The sequence below is a fragment of the Pinus tabuliformis genome, chromosome 1_2 (assembly GCF_031772625.1).
Source record: "Pinus tabuliformis cultivar Carrire ecotype Pingquan chromosome 1_2, CPIR1, whole genome shotgun sequence".
In the NCBI taxonomy this organism is placed as follows: domain Eukaryota; kingdom Viridiplantae; phylum Streptophyta; class Pinopsida; order Pinales; family Pinaceae; genus Pinus; species Pinus tabuliformis.
The window spans coordinates 797,048,194-797,065,792 of record NC_142298.1 but is presented as its reverse complement, the minus strand read 5'-3'; the positions used below and the strand labels follow the sequence as shown (position 1 = coordinate 797,065,792).

General features: G+C 34.8%; 1 protein-coding gene across 1 annotated transcript in view; it reads left to right on the top strand.

Moving 5' to 3' along the window:
• LOC149208304 (uncharacterized) overlaps positions 1 to 16,974 on the top strand; it is a 356,138-nt gene extending 339,164 nt beyond the window's left edge. Inside the window, exons 9-11 of the mRNA XM_089398295.1 lie at positions 16,494 to 16,542; positions 16,622 to 16,745; positions 16,917 to 16,974. Of these exons, the coding sequence (XP_089254421.1) occupies positions 16,494 to 16,542; positions 16,622 to 16,745; positions 16,917 to 16,974 (231 nt within the window). The remainder of the gene's footprint in view (positions 1 to 16,493; positions 16,543 to 16,621; positions 16,746 to 16,916) is intronic.
• Positions 16,975 to 17,599: the final 625 nt, after the last annotated feature.

The following is a 17,599-nucleotide window of genomic DNA, read 5'->3' as shown; positions in this document are numbered from 1 at the left end:
GCTAAGGACAACAAGCATGCTAGGGACAACAAGCAAGCAAGGGAAAACAAGCAAGCAAGGTGCAACCAACACATAGGTCAGTATGGCAACATGGTGTAGCAATGGCACATAATGTAGTACAATGATGGGTACAGTCATGATTAATGAAGCGTGATGAGATGCAACATAGTGATGATGGGTGTAGCATGATGCAGCACGGTGAGGTGCAGCATGATGACGAAATGCAACACAACGATAGGTGAAGGAGTCACCTTGGAGAATCATTTGAAGTAGCATGTCTTCAACTGATCTCATGTATCATGTTCTTAGAGATGATCTATGCTCTTCTCTAGATAAGTCAAGGTGTTGAATTTTGTTGTAAACATACTATCTCTCTCTCTCTCTCTCTGCTGAACTATTTAAGAACATATAAGAAGAATTGATCAAGGGTTTCCCCACATTAGGGTTTGTCCCTGGCTAGCGCCACATCTTGTGTCCTCTTGTCTTGGCTTGTCTTCTGCGATTTATGTTTATGTTCTATCTATAGTTTACTTTAATGCTGATGTGATTGCTAATCTGGAAAAGATATTGAGCTAACTATGAAAATTGAAATAAATTTCTCTAAGCATAGAACATACCTAAAAAGAACATTAATTGATTTCTCTTACTTGATAATTGCTTGTGAATTTTGTTGGCATGTTATTTCTTTTAATATGTTATTTTCATCAAACAATTACCAACATATGAAGATCACAAGAGAGAAGAAACACAAGATGTAGGCTCTCCAAGATAGGGCCAAAACCCCACAAAGGGAAAACCTAGAAAAATTCCTCTTCTTATAGAATTAGATCAAAGTGAGATATCCAAGACCCAAGAACAAAACCAAAATAGCCACAGAGAACCTAAGTAAACCCTCCAACCTCTATAGAATTTGCACCACCATGATAAAACATGTCTCTAAATCTTGCATCAATATACACCTTTGAAACTCGCAATGACCACAAAAGAACTTCCATTAACCATTGAGGAAACACCACAAGAAACTACCATCAATCACAAAATATGAGCAATGGGAAACTTGAATCAATTTCAAAAGATGAGTCGCAGGAAACTCACATAAATTACAAAATATGATCCATGGGTTACTCACATCAGTTACAGAAGATGATCCAAAGGAAATTTGAGTCAATTACAAAAGATAAGCCACAAAAAGCTCGCATCATTTTAAGAAACATAACCTCAGGAAGATAGATATTTAATTCAACTCATTATGCTCCACAAAAATATAGCTTTGGCTCCTTTGAGATCCAAATTATTCTTCCTTATATGATCAACGAACTTCTTGCTAAAAAGTGGAGCACAAGTGCCAATATATAGTTGTTTGTCTATGCAAAGGGTCACATCCTTTGGGTAGTTCGATTTGTCCATCTCGACGGCCGACTTGGTTTTGTGGAGGAAAAATTAACTTTTTGATACAAGATAAAAATATTTTTCCCTTTTTCCTACTAGGAGTCGAAATAGTCCTTTGACTCAATTACAAATATTTGACTTAATAAACCCTATGAGAATGAGAACATGCCTTAACTAGTGAAAATAATAACAAGATTTCCTTTTTTCTTTTGCTTTTAAAAAATACATTTGGATATAAGTATAATGGCAATTATGATGACTGGACCTAACTACATTTTCAACACTCCCTCTTAATTAGGGGGGTATTCATAATTACCCAAAGGGATACCATGGATACTCTCAAATTAAAACATTCTCAAAATAAGAATTTAGATTAATTAGCATCATCAAGCACTAACATCATAACCAACATTTTCAATCTGCGGTATAACAAGGCCTTCAATAACAAGCTCTAACTCTTCACTAGATTAGAGCACACTGCTGGGAGGAATACATTTAGACACCACCATCAACACCTCTCAAGGAACATACCCCATCTAGATGTTCACTAGGTATGTCCTTATAGGACTATTTTTATTTTGGATTCCTAATCCTCAAAGAATATCGATCCTCTTTGAATACTCTTATCTTGGATACCCTTCCCTATCCTCAAAGAATATTAGTCCTTGGGAATAATCCTATCTTGGATTCCCAATCCTCAAGGAGTATCGGTCCTAGATGATTATCTAATCGTTCATTCTCCCTACCAGTGCCTTCACTAGACTTATGGCTATTAGTCCTAGCCTAGTGCATGACACAAGGAGAATACAATATCCATCATCATTCCCTCTCAACTAGGGAGGAGATCCTTACTCTAGGGATACATAAGCATGGGCTTTAGCTTGTCTTATTCATCAACTACTTGTTATTGGAGATCTTATTAGTAGGGCTTTTAGGCCTTTGTATGGCTTCTTGGCTCCTAATAGCATCACATCACATCTAACTTCGACCTTCCTCGATCTTGACAATCATCATGCAACTTTGTCATCAAACAATTCATCTATCATCTTCAAGGAGCCAAACTTCCTTACAGATGCTAGCACATTCCTTCTATCCTTTATAATAGAATTTTTCCTCATACTCTTTAATATGTCATATAAGCTTTCCAAATATCATTTTTCCCCTCTTGCTCTTCCAAGCCACATCAATGCTTTCCACTCAATCCATGTGCTCCCAAATTGAATCAAATAGCTTATAATACAATACCATCAAATAAGTTAACTCGACTGCTATCTTTCCAACCTCTTTAGTTGCTTTTGCAATAGGTCCTTTTAAGAAGCCAAACCATAACCCATCATTATCAGAGTTGCCAAATCACAATAACTTCTAGTCAAGGTGTGGGATTCTTCAAATTGTTGCTGCTCACTCCATCTTAGGTCATCATTCCTTTGCATGTAGTTTCTAATAAAGTTCTACTCCATGTTCTTCATGTTTCAATCCCTAGCCAATCATCATCTCTTTTGGTCACAAATTTCTCTAGGATTTATATCAAGCTTTAATTAATATCATGTCCATCAAGAGTTTTACTGATCTGAAATGATCATAGACTAAAACTGCTGTAGAATTGATTAGCCATTAATTATTTGAATGTTAGCTGAAAGTGTGGAAATCAAGAGAAAATTGCTTGAGAAGAAGACTTTATGACAAATGATTAAACATAAGAAAGATGCATAACAGAAGTGAAAATAGTAAAAACACAATGATACCAGACAATAAAGTTGATTATGGAGTTTGTCCCTGATGAACTACGTCTCCAGGTGCACTTTCAAGATGGGCGACCACTTTATTAGGATTGAAACCAAGGAGTTTGATTACACAGAGGATAGACCAGACTGAATGTGCATGCAGGCACTTCTAATCACTGTCAAAAGGAAGCTCTCTGAACCAGCTTTCCAACGCTTGTCACAGTTCCCAATTCCGACTTCAGATGCTCTTGTTACACTGAAAACAACTGCCTATGACCTCCAGAATCTGCATACAAAAACTAAAACCATTCTCCCTAATCAATGAAGAAAAACCACCTCTTATAGGCCTGTAGGTACATCAAAACCTCTTTTGGATAAGTTCGAGATGAATTGGTTTCCTTCTGCATAGGTTTTGAGCTCGGTCTAGTTGTTTAGTGCCACATAGGACAGGTTGGCATGGTGGAGGAATTAATTTCGAACAAATAAAACCATACAAAACCCAAAATAAACATTGGATAAGTTCAGAACTGTTGGCGGTCAGGTTAACCGGGTGAATGTGTGGAACCATTTCATGTGACTGGCCATAACCTGCGGTTTGGGCTCCGGCAGTTACACTGACCATTCACCGTGACGGTTGGTGGTGGCGGTTATACCAGTGCTCACATAGCGCTACCACCGCCTAACCGTAATTGTCCATCAAAACCGTGGAGATAACCCTGATGGCTATACTTAGCTCTGCTCACATGTCTCTGCTGCAGTCAACATCTAGCAGTTAACTCCGCGCGGTTTACATAACTTGACGGCTTACCTACAAGTGTTCACATGTGGCATGTCCCCTTCATGGTTTTGTTGTGGTTAGGGTGGCAGTTAGGGCCTATACATTGTTATTTGTAATGTTTGTATAATGTTTCAATAGATATAAAGGCCGAGAGCTGTATTAGTTAGGTTTAACACTTAGTTTTGCAATGTATTGTAGTTTAATAGGTTTGGTAGGACTTAGGTAAGGTCTAGATGTTTAGGATTAGGTTTACGTATAGTTTTTAATACATATTTCAATGCATTAAATTGTGGTTTAGGGAATGTATTGTTTTGGTTTTAGATTTAAGATTAGGGTTTAATACAATGAGTTAGGTTTAGGTGTATTACAACACATTTGTCACAATGTGACATAAAACCAAATGCACATCGTCAACATAAGTGACATTTGTGATGAAAACCTGACGACGAACCATATCGAACCTCTGCAACGAACGACACACCCATGTTCATGATCAACCCGCGAGTGGACGACAAAACCCAAATCTTGCGAAGCGAACGACAACACATGTTGTCGACGAAATCCTGGCGGAATTGACAACAAACTCATGTCGACAACCGAGTGCTAAACCATCTCAACTGAACGCCATGAAAAACCATATTACCTGAACAACCTGATCCATAACCAACACTATCGAAGCTGACGACACCGAACTGAATTGACGACGACACTGAACACTGACGATGACCTGTGCAATTGATCTGACGAGATCCTCTTGAATCAATCCTCTCCACTTGAAAGCTTTTGGACCACAAAAGTTTGACTAAACAAATAGTCAATGAGGGTAGAGCTCCCTCACTTTCCACCTTGACCTGATGATGTACTGATACATTCGATCAATCACCTGCAAGTGAAGACCTTGATGATGCTGACCATGGCACATTTTGAGTCGGTGATCTGTTCCATCCATATGCAGTATGAACAACTTGCGACGATGGGTAAACAACCTGTTATGAACATGGCAATTGATTTCTTTCCATGAAGAACCATGAGTTAGTGATTCATAATCATATTTGAAAACAGTCTCTACTGGATATTGTTCAATACCATCAACATGTATTAACAATCTATTTTGTGGAATAACAAAGACAATAAAGGATGCTTTTGACATCAAACTAGCTACTTGACTTGACATACTTTCCTGCTTCCTAATTACTAAGTGGACTTGCTACCATAAATCCATCAAACTATAAGGTGAAAAGTGCTGCAACTTAGTTTGTCTTTGAAAGTATTGAATTAGCTGTTGATTTGTTTGAATCACTTTTCCTTTATTCATTAAATTATGTTTCCATTAATTAGCACTTTCTTCTGATGCATAAGTTTCCCTTAGACACTTTGACACTACTTTAGAAAAGGCTTTGATATGAAAACAAATAGGTTTCCTCTCCACTTGAAAAGAGGTTTCCAAACTGTTTGAAACATGAAATGGCGACACAATACAAGAGAAATTGAACACTGATTTTCCCCAATACTGACCTGTATCCCTGTAACTGTTAATTTCCAAACTTGAACTAAATTGATTCATTCTAACATTAGGAAGAGGAGCTTTAGGCACAAACTGTAATTCATGTTGTATTCCCTGCTTATGAGTAAGATGTTTGGTTTTACATAGAACTAAAATAGTTTCTATCTCTTTAATCAAACCATCTTTAAGCTGAGTCTCATAACTTAAACAAGCATCATGTTGATTTTTATGTTTCTCCTTTACACACATGATTACCAATATTTTATTTGAACTTATTAATCGCTTCATTGGATTAGCATTAACTAAATTCAAGTGATTTTTACTTTGATGTGCACTGATAATAAATTCAACCCCATCTTTCTTAAGGTGATATCTATGTTCTCTCCTGTGAAATACTGCATCAAGATCTTAAAGATAAGGACTTCATAAGACAAATCGACATATGACTACTGAAACCACATCTAATTCCACTTCATAAATGTAATTAGTTGTAATGCCAAATCTTAATCGACATTGTTTGGTGACTTTTATCTTAGTTGATTTATTTATCCATCCTAATGGGTAAGGTTTTGGATGATTCCGTGTTTCCAAACCAAAACTTTTAACTAAATATTCAAATATTAGATTGGCCTGTGATCCACTGTCAAACATTGTATCTATCTTTGTTTGCTTAGAATTTATCCTTATGTTAAACAATTCAACTCTTTTATGCTCATTTGAAGGATTTATGTTTGATGAAGATGCAATAGTTTTCGAACTTCAACGAGTGTCAAAAGTTTTACCTGTCGTAACCATAGCGGTTATCCTCCTTTCATCACCTGAATCTAAACCTAGATCTTGCTGGACTGCTGCAATGGCCTTCTTTTCATCCTTCTCTTTAAGGAACTTTTTGGGCTTAAGTTCTGGATGAAGTTTCCAACACTTAAATTCATCATGACCGATTGTCTGGCAATGAGAAAAAGTAGGTCTTTCCTTCTAGACTATCGCTGATTTCTTTCTCTTCGAATTGTTCTTCCCTTTACCGCCATTGGAATATTTGATTTCCAACTCTTTGGATAACTGCGATGAAAACTTGAATGGTCTTCCACCTTATTCAATATGTATGTCCTGAACACACACTTCATCAAAATCATTAGGATTAAACATCAATAATGTATGTTTCAAATATGAATGTAAACTACCGATGTATTTTAACAAAGTTTCACGTGCATCCAATGAAATACCAAGTGCCAATGCTTTCTTTTTGGACTCCTGAGTAAACTCTTGAACACTCTGCCCTTTACCTTGCCTTAGATGTTGCCAATCAATAACAACTTGCTGCATGTATCCTAAAGGATAGAATTGTTTCCTAAGAGCTTTTAAAAACTTAGACCATGAAGAGATGACATTTCCTTTACGCTTTACATCTATCTGAGTTTTAATTTCCCACCAGATTAAAGTTGTTCCCCCCATTCTAAGTGTAGCTAACTGAATTTTCTTTTTATCATTAGAAATGTTCTGAATGCAACAATACACTTCTAACTGCTTAATCTAATTATCTAGCTTTTCAGGATTTATTTCGCCATCATAAATAGGTAACTCAAATTTCACATCAAGTTTCAAAAGAGATGTTTTCTTAGGTTTCTTTTCTGTTTCAGATTCTACACTGGAAGAAGAAGAAGATGATGATGATGGAGATGATGGAGGTGAAGGTGGTTTATCATCCTTACCTTTACCTTTGTCCTTCTTCGATGTCTTTGAAGAAGAAGTTGCATCCCTCGCCTTCTTGTCTTCTTACAGTTCTCCCAAAATTTGCTGCATAATCAAGAATGATTGTTGAAATTGTTCATCACTCATCTTATTTTCAGTGTTTTCACTTGCATTAGATGCTAACATGGTCGACTTATGAACGACTCATCGCTTTCCAATCTCTAGATCAATTTGCTCAAGGATTCCTTCTCCTCGTTGCAACTTTGACCTGGTTAACATTCATTGGAAAATTCTACAAACGCAACCTGCTCTGATACCAAATTATATGATCTAAAATGATCATAGACTAAAACTGATGTAAAATTGATTATCCATTAATGATTTGAATGTTAGATGAAAATACGGAAATCGAGAGAAAACTGCTTGAGAAGAAGACTTTACGACAGTTGATTAAACATAATAAAAATGCATAACAAAAGTTAAAACAATAAAAATATAGTGATACCAGACAACAAAGTTGATTACGGAGTTCGTCCCTAATGGATCACGTCTCCAGGTCTACTTTCAAGATGGACGACCGCTCTATTAGGATTGAAACCAAGGAGTTCGATTACACAGAGAATAGACCAGACTGAATGTGCACACAAGCACTTATGATCACTATCAAAAGGAATCTCTCTGAACCAGCTTTCCAACGCCTGTCACGGTTCCCAATTTCGACTCTGGATGCTCCTCTTACACTGAAAACAAAACTGCATATGACCTCTAGAATCTGCATACAAAAACTAAAACCACTCTCCCTGATCAATGAAGAAAAACTGCTTCTTATAGGCCTATAGGTACATCAAAACATCTTTTGGCTAAGTTTGAGGTGAATTGGTTTCCTTCTCGATAGGTTTTGATCTCGGTCTAGTTGTTTAATGCCACATAGGATAGGTTGGCATGGTGGAGGAATTAATTTCGAACAAATAAAACCATACAAAACCCAAAATAAACATTGGATAAGTTCAGAATTGTTGGCGGTCAGGTTAACCGGGTGGAGGTGCAGAACCGTTTCATGTGACCGGCCATAACCTATGGTTTGGGCTCCGGCAGTTCTGCTAACCGTTCACTGTGACGGTTGGCGGTGGCGATTATCCCGACACTCACATAGAGCTACCACTGCCTAACTGTAACTGTCCACCAAAACCGCAAAAATAACCCTGACGGCTATACTTATCTCTGCTCACATGTCCCCGCTACAGTAAACATCTGGCGGTTAACTCCGCACTGTTTACATAACTTGACGGCTTACCTGCAAGTGTTCAGATGTGGCTTGTCCCCTTCGTGGTTCTGCTACAGTTAGGGTGGCAGTTAGGGCCTGTACATTGTTATTTGTAATGTTTGTATATTGTTTCAATAGATATAAAGGCCGAGAGTTGTATTAGTTAGGTTTAACACTTAGTTTTGCAATGTATTGTAGTTCGATAGGTTTGGTAGGACTTAGGTAAGGTCTAGATGTTTAGGATTAGGTTTATGTATAGTTTTTAATACATATTTTAATGCATTAAATTATGGTTTAGGGAATGTATTGTTTTTGTTTTAGATTTAAGATTAGGGTTTAATACAATGAGTTAGGTTCAAGTGTATCACAAAACATTTGTCACAATGTGACATAAAACCAAATGCACATCGTCAACACAAGTGACATTTGCGATGACAATCTGACGATGAACCATATCGAACCTCTGCAACAAACGACACACCCATGTCGATGATCAACCTGTGAGTGGAAAACAAAACCCAAATCATGCGAGGCGAACGACAACACATGTCATCGACCAAATCCTAGTGGAACTGACAACAAACTCATGTCGACAACTAGGTGCTAAACCATCTCAAATGAACGCCATGAAAACCATATTACCGGAACAACCTAATCCATAACCAACACTGTCGAAGCTAATGGCACTGAACTAAATTGACGACGACATTGAAAACTGACAATGACTTGTGCAATTGATCTGACGAGATCCTCCTGGATCATTTACAAGTTTTGTTATCCATCTGAGGTAAATTGACTTCTTTCCATCTAATTTTATTCATTGATGCATACAACATACTCCTCCTTCCTTCACAATATTCATGCTATGCCACTTTCTTTCAAATATTTCATCTACTAGTCAAGCTTTAGATAGAACTTGCCTTGACTTGCAAATTTTATTAGAGGATAATGAAAGAACAAAAAGGGCTAGGCAAAGAGATAATAAACAAGGAGCTATAGAGTACTTATATTTTTTAGAAGGATTAGCTCCCTCTAAATCTTCGACCTATTCACCAATCTTGTCATTCCTGTCAAACTCAAGAACTAGATTTTTCTTTTTACAATAGAAAAGAATCGTCAAGGTTTATAATTCTAGGGTTTTTCTAATCCAAGTATCAACTAGGGTTTATGAACCCTAGATACCAAAATCCTTCAATATATTGTAAAGTGTAATATCTACAAACCCTAGATTCCTTATAGTCATCAAGACTTACTACAAGCATGCTGCAAAACCCTAATTATACTATTGACATAACTTTTATTCATTTCATTTATTGATCTAGACTTCATCTGTTGTGAGCTACTTGGTATGTTTCCAAACCAACAATATGTCATTGTCTCTAGTCTATAGTTATGCAAACCCTTTTACTATCTTTCAAGTAATCATTACCATGCACAAAAATTGTACATACCTCTACAACCTTACCTAATCTCTTCTTTGCAGAGATCCAATCCTTCTTCAATTTTCAAGTGCCAACAAACTTCAAAAATGGTGCTTCAATTCCTTCATCGACAGAAGTATCATTGAGCTTCTTGAAGATATTATTAGTTGATGAGCTTTGGATATTTATTGTCATATATTGAGGTAATGTTTCTTGAGGGATATAATCTTTGATGTAGACTTCAAAGATATAGAAAGCTTGCTATAGTGTAAGAACTTGCTACAATGTAGGAACTCACTTCTGTGGCACTATAAACTCTTTGTATTTTGTATATTCTATTATGTTCTTCCCACAAATCTTGGTGTCAATGAAACTTGGATCAACCTATCAATAAATGCATCTCATAACTCATACTACTAATGTAATTTTATCTACAAAATCTGGATGTCATCACGGAATGGTTGATTTTATCACAGCTTAAGATCTCCTTGTAGTGTCTTGTTACTATAAAGTGAACTTCAGATAAAGGCTCGACCCTTTTCATTGATTTATGAAGTTGTTCCGTAGAGGTATGTTAATATTTATATGCTTAGAGTCTCCTCAAAAATGATTCTCTAGATTTCATAATCTTCTTGAATTTCTATATTGAATGGCATAGACCTTTAGCCTCCAAATACAATCTTGCTTAAAATTGAGAAATATAATTCCAAGAAATGAAACTTGTTTTAAAAGCCTTGGATCTTGTCACAAAATCTATGAGTCTCATACTTCGTATATGAGTTCTATCATTGGCATCTCTTAGGCCTTCAAACAATGTATAAGTCATTTCCCTAGATACACATGTATAATGTTACAGAACTCACACAGATTGCCAAAAAAATTCAGGTGCTTTGACTCATATCTAAGATGACTTGAATTCCATAGATATATATAGTTTCATGGTTAAGTCAGATGATACAAAATTATGTTGGATTGCTCGGATCACCTTCTCATTTTTCTTGTGTACTCAGATATTTCAAAGATGAATGCCTTCTTCTAAGTCTTGAAACATGTCGAATTATCTTATCTTGTTCAAATTAGATGTATATAGTAAAGGAGTATTTTTCCACAAGGTTCTAAATAGATAGAAGACTAAAAATTATTGTGAACATTCTCATCTTTCTTATCTAGATCTACCTTCCAATAATCATAACAAGAGACTTGTAGTAGTGATATGGGTCTTGCATTTACATAGTAGAAAACCTCGGCCTTCTACAACATACCTCAACCTTCTATAGTAACATATTAACAATAGTAAATTTCAAAGTGGCATATCATAGTTGCCTTTGAACAAGGTGCATTTCAATAGAATATTACGAACAAATCTTCAGATATTAGGCCTTCCATAGATGTTCAAGAGGAGAACTTTGGATGCCTTTCACAAGTTTCTAAGGAACATAACTTTGGATGCCTTCCACATATAATAAGGAAAAAATATCACAGGATTTCCCAGTAATAACTTCTCAAAAAACTTACTCATGCAATAAGATGTGATCTTTAGACTGCCTTCCATAAACCTTAGCTCTGATACCATGTTGAGAAAAAAATATATTGGTTTATTAGGTAGATTTCTCTTACTTGATAATTTCTTGTGAATGTTGTTGGCTTATTATTTATTTTAATATGTACTTTTTCATCAAACAATTACCAAAAAATATGAAGATCACAAGAGACAAAAAACACAAGATGTAGGCTCTCCAAGCGAGGGTCAAAACCCCACAAGGGGGAAAACCCAGAAGAAATCTTCTTTTTATAGAATCAAATCAAAGGGAGATATCCAAGACACAAGACCAAGACCAAAATAACCACATAGACCTAATCCAACCCTCCAACCTTTGTAAAACTTGTATCATCATGATAAAACATGTCCATGAAGCTTGCATCAATATACACCTCTGAAACTCACATTGACCATAAGAAAAAAACCATCAACCACTAAGGAATCACCACAAGAAACTCAAATCAATACCAAAATATGGGCAATAGGAAACTCACATCATTTTCAGAAGATGAGCCACATGAGACTCATATCAATTACAGAAGATGGTCCATGGGAAACTCGTGTTAATTACAGAAGATGATCCACAGGAAACTCGCATCAATTACAAAAGATAAGCCTCTCTCATCATTTTTAGAAACATAACCTCAGGAAAATAGATCTTCAATTCAACTCATTATACTCTATAGAAATATAACGTTGGTCCCTTTGAGATCCTAATTCTTCCTAAAATGATCAACAAACTTCTTCCCAAAAAGTGGAGCACAAGTGCCAATATATAGTTGTTTTCCTATGCAAAGGGTCACTTCCTTTGGGTAGACCAACTTGTCCATATGGAGGGCCAAATTGGTCTTTTGGAGGACAAATTAACTTTTTGATACAAGATAATAATAATTTTTCTTTTTTCTTACAAGGAGTCCAAATATGACTTTGAATCAATTACAAATCTTTGACTCAATAAACCATATGAGCCTTAGAATGTTCTTTGACTAGTGAAAATAATAATAATGATTCTTTTTTCTTTTCTTTTAGAAAACACATTTTGATACAAGTATAATGAAAATTATGAACACCGTATCTAGTTACATTTTCAATACTTGCAAGGATGCTTACTTCTCCTCTTTTCTTGTTGGACTTGATAAACCAACCTAAACAAGCGTTGTGATTTTTTTTTAGTTTGGAGATGCAAGTGAAAAATTGTCGTAACTACCCTAGCCTTGTGTGTCAATAGCACCAAGTGGACCAAGAGAGTCTTAATCTCTATCTCTTTCCCACTCTACAATATGGAGGTTTCCTATAATCCAATTATTTGGTGGAAGGTTACGATCTAACCATAGTTGTGATTGGGTACTTGCATGCAAGGTTTTTGGAACAATAACACATAAGACATTCTAGGATAGTAACCATTAGGGGAATTTTGAGGTTAAAAAGGGTCAAAATAAAAAATGAACCAACAAAATTAACTTTATAAGAACCAATAAGATTCAAGATGATGATGTCATTCCAAGGGAAAACATTTTGGAGGAAAAAAGAAGAAAAATACTTTTCTAAATTGTATTTTCAGCTTATCTCCTTATAGGTTTACTCAAATGCTAGGTTTACAGACCCTTTGGATACGAAACTAAATTCCACATCCAATGAGTACCCACTCTACACATTTCTTAGTAGACATATAACAAAATTTGAAAATACATGAAAAAGCATGTGAACAAATGTGTTAAATACACTTTTTCATGTATTTTCATTTTTTTTCAATGTGGGTCTACTCAGAAGTATGTAGAGTGGGTACTATTTGGATGTGGAATTTAGTTATGCATCCAACAAGTTTCTAGATTTGGAATTTGATTAATCCTATAAGGAGATAAGCTGAAAATACAATAAAAATAGTAGTTTTTTTTATTTCTTTAAAAATTCATAGCTATTATTTTATTATTTTAACTTTTATTTTACTATTTTCCTTAGGAGGCCCATCTTGGACCTCAAAAGTCCCCTAATGATTTGTGCATATGTAATTTGATTCAAAGCCTTGATTGCGGATATGCAGACTATGGAGTAAGCCAAGGGGAAACACTTTTAAAATACCCTCCAAGTAGAATTTGCAAAACTTTTGAGACCAAACTCCTCAACCTTTAATTTTGTCAGTAAAATAATATTTGGCTTTTGATCTCTGGCATCTCTGTGAATAATGTATTTTTGTTTACATGAATAAAACCTCATGTTTTATGGATTTTTTTTTCCTTTTTTCCAAACATTGATCTCATCTAGACTGTTTCCCACATTTTGTTTCACTTGATCCATACATTTTTCACTAGGTTGATTTTCCAAGATTACAAAGGTACTTTTAGCTGAAAAGTTATCTATTTATAGGGTCATTTTGTTGACTTCTAGATAAATTTATTTCTTTAATTCAAGATTTCAAGTCCATGCATATTAGTTGTTACTATAGATCATGTATTCTCCGAAGGGAGAGGTTCTCGATGAGTTAAGTTGACCATTTCTTTAAGTTATTCTTCAATATTGCTATCCATGGGATTATTGCTTTTTGGGACCTATTATAGAAAAATATGACAATTCTTCAGATAAAGACCAAAATCCTAAGTGTGAAACCCACTACACCTCAAAGAGGGCCATTTTCAACTCACTAATTCTCTTCTCGCTTCTAGCCAACTCCCCTTTGCCTCAAATGTCGTTCTCCATGGAATAAGATTTCTAAAGCTTGGTAGTTCCAAAATTTGGACTTAAAAGTTCCTATGGGTCAATCTAAAGGCTAATATCAACCAATAAAGTCTCAAATATGTCTCGAACAAACAACATCAAGGAATTTACCACATTTTCTTAGAGAGGAAGCCTTAGCAAAATAGTTTTAAAGCTTATAAAGAAAAAAGGGGTGATGGAGGATAGAAGAGCAATGCCTTAGTTTTTTAATATATATATTTTTGGGGCGCATATGGAGTCACGTCATACACTTTGAGGGTTTCCTTGGAGTGATAACTAGATATAAACAAGCTAGGAGAAATAAATTAACCTACCTTAGGGTTTGAGATCTAGGGTCTCAATTTTTTTAGATGATTAAGGGAAAGAAAAATTTAGATCTATCCCTCAAATACATTGGAAGAAGGGCTTAGCTCACCAAGGGACAATGACTAAAATACCAAATAAAATAACTTAGCACATAATCATTTATCCCATGGAGCATAATACCAAGATAAAGCGAATAAAATAACTTACTTCACCATGCATCATCTAAGATCCACCATAAGCATCCATGAAAAGGGACCACATTAGGAAGTGCACCTCTATTTATTGAGGAGGTACTAAACTCACTGTAGCCTAAAATATTTTAATCTAGAATAATTGGTTAAAAGCCCTTTAAATGTTAATTAATCTTAAATAATACAAAATGGGGCTTTTAATGCCACAAAATTGATCCATCTCCATAAAGGAGGGGAAAAAATGAGGGTGGTGTTAGGTGCAACCTCCAGCGTTTGAAAGCCCTTTAATCACATACCTTCTTCAAGAAACCATCAAATTTGGCACTAACCATCCTCTAGACCCCTTCGTTTTGGGTATAAGGAATCCATGTGCCATTTGTCAAGTGGGTAAAGGGGCATCCTGCAAGGTGACAATTCTTCACCAATTTTTCAAGTAACCTCTCAAATGGGCAAGTGGACATTCGAGTAAGTTTCAAGCCCTTGTAAGGGAATATGTGGGGCTCCAAGTGGACCATCCAGCTTCAAAAAACTCTCAAAGAGAAATAATTAAATGAAGAAACCTTCAACTCTGCAATGTCTCCTTGATTTAGGGGAAACTAAACTTCTATGTGCCCCAATGGTGCCACATTGGCCTTCAAAGGCCCTCTAAATATATACATATGGGTTCCAATCGTGTGACGCCTCCACCAATATAGGTTGTTATCCATAATAGAATGTTTACTAGAGAAGAAGAGAAGGGAATTCAATTGAACAATAAGTTTTAAATTGAAATTTTAATTTGACAAGGTAACCTAGATGAATTATCTGTGTCATATGTTTTTGAGGATTAGAATGAAGTTTACTTTTGGCAATGTCACATAGTTTGTCAAACTTGAGCATTGAGGTTTGAAGTTTGGAAAACCTCAAAACAAAGTTTAAATTCAAATGAAGTTTGACTAGGGTTTGATTCAGGTGTTCAATTCAACATCCTTGACTTTTAATAAATAACTTTTAGGGTATTTTTAAATAGTGGTGGAATGAAATCTATCCTCAGTCCTCTAGACACCTATCCAATGCGCCCTTCGATGAACCATATGACGTATATGACCATGGATTTTTAGATGGAATTCTAAAAACATGCAATGCAATGTGCTCTCGAATGTTCAAGTAGCCATCAAATGTTTCGTTTGTGACTTGTCAGGGTTATAGACTATGAGTTTTGAAATGGTGGTCAAATGAAACCATGAAATGTGTCATCAAACCATAATATTAACTTACTATGCAAGTTGTCAATTCCCAATTACAATTTTAAAAGGATATTTAAACAATTGTCATTCATGTTAATGAATTATAATTAATATTATATAAATAGAAAATTTAAGATTTAAATTTTTCATATAAAACTAAAATTATATATTATTTTATATAATAAAATATTATTCCATATGTTTTTTAATATTAATATAAAATTATTAATATAATGATAATATATATTAAATTTGTTTATATATATATATATATATATATATATATATATATATATATATAAACTTAATGGTGAACCTCATTCAAACCTGGTTTGTCACATAGACTTTTGATTGAGCTTGTGAAAAAAATCATTTTATATGTTTTTTCTAGGAAAATCAATAATAACATTCAGAAAACAAGATTATATCCCATGTTAACCAATGTTAGCCTAAAAAGGTGTTGGGATTCAAATTTTTGGAGTTTTCCAAATAAAATCTCCGTTATATTAAATTGTATTTAACAAGGAGCATTTGAACTGTCAATTTTACTAGAACGTATTCCAATGGTTAATATCATTTATTTATTTATTTATTTTTCAATGTTTGGATACTCATATATTCTATCATAAGTTTCTGTTCAAGTTTAAGTACCAACATTTATCCTATTTTCCTTTATATGACAGGAACATTATAATGCCAGTCTAGAAACTTGTAGTTGCATCTTCTGACTATCTGTATTTTGCATACAGGTCCAATCACAAAACTATCCTAACATTTTAGTCACTGCAAGTCTCAATGGTAAGGAAAATTCATCATCCTTAGTGCATTCTTAAATCTACTGATGTCATAATGTTAATAGTGATCACTGGTTGTGCAGATCCACGTGTCTTATACTTTGAGCCTGCCAAATATGTTGCTAAGTTAAGGGAAAAGAAGACTGACAATAATTTGTTGCTATTTAAATGTGAAATGGCGGCTGGGCATTCTTCAAAATCAGGACGGTAAGAAATCATTTATTTTATTTTATTCTCAAAATTGAGATTTTAAATACTACTCTTTTGTTGTTAGACTCATGGATTCTTGAATTAATATTGCTTTGCTTCTATACAAACAATAGTGCTTGTAGCTTTTAGATCATTGCTCTTGTATAACCAATATGTTTGATAATGTAGACCTTTGGTCGTTCGTATTGCTGCAAAATCTAGCAGGCTTGGTGCAAAGTCTCACTAGGCAAGGCCAAACCTGATGGCAACAAGAAAAAGGGTTTCCATTATCACCTCAGTAACCTTCCTCATTCTCTTTAGTGCATTTAAACCATAAGGGAGGCTATCTAAATCACCTAGAAAGATAATTTAGTGTTATGGATCAAGGTGATGAGTAGAAGGTCTATTGTTGGATAGAGTACTCACAAGATCTAAGATGGCCTATGTATGATATACATTGTTTTAGATACTCATGCCCGTGTTGCACAATATGGGGATGAAGTGGGATGTTTTTTGGAAACGAAGCATCAAAAGCATGATTTTCCAAAAATCTTCGAAAGCATATATAATTCTAATGTTTTTTTAATAGAAATGCAATATATATATATATATATATATATATATATATATATATATATATATTGCATTTATATTAAAAAAACATTAGCAATACCAAACTAATTGCAAAGGAAATGAAAGCATGCATATTTGTACATAAATGAAGATATATATGGAATTTATATGACATCAATGCTTAATTATTTGAGCATCAACCATCTAGATTCTGGCAAGTATAAACAACTTCAAATTTTTAAGCATGTCAGAGGCAGTAGAAGGTATTAAAATTTTAAGAATATAATAGAAAGTAGACC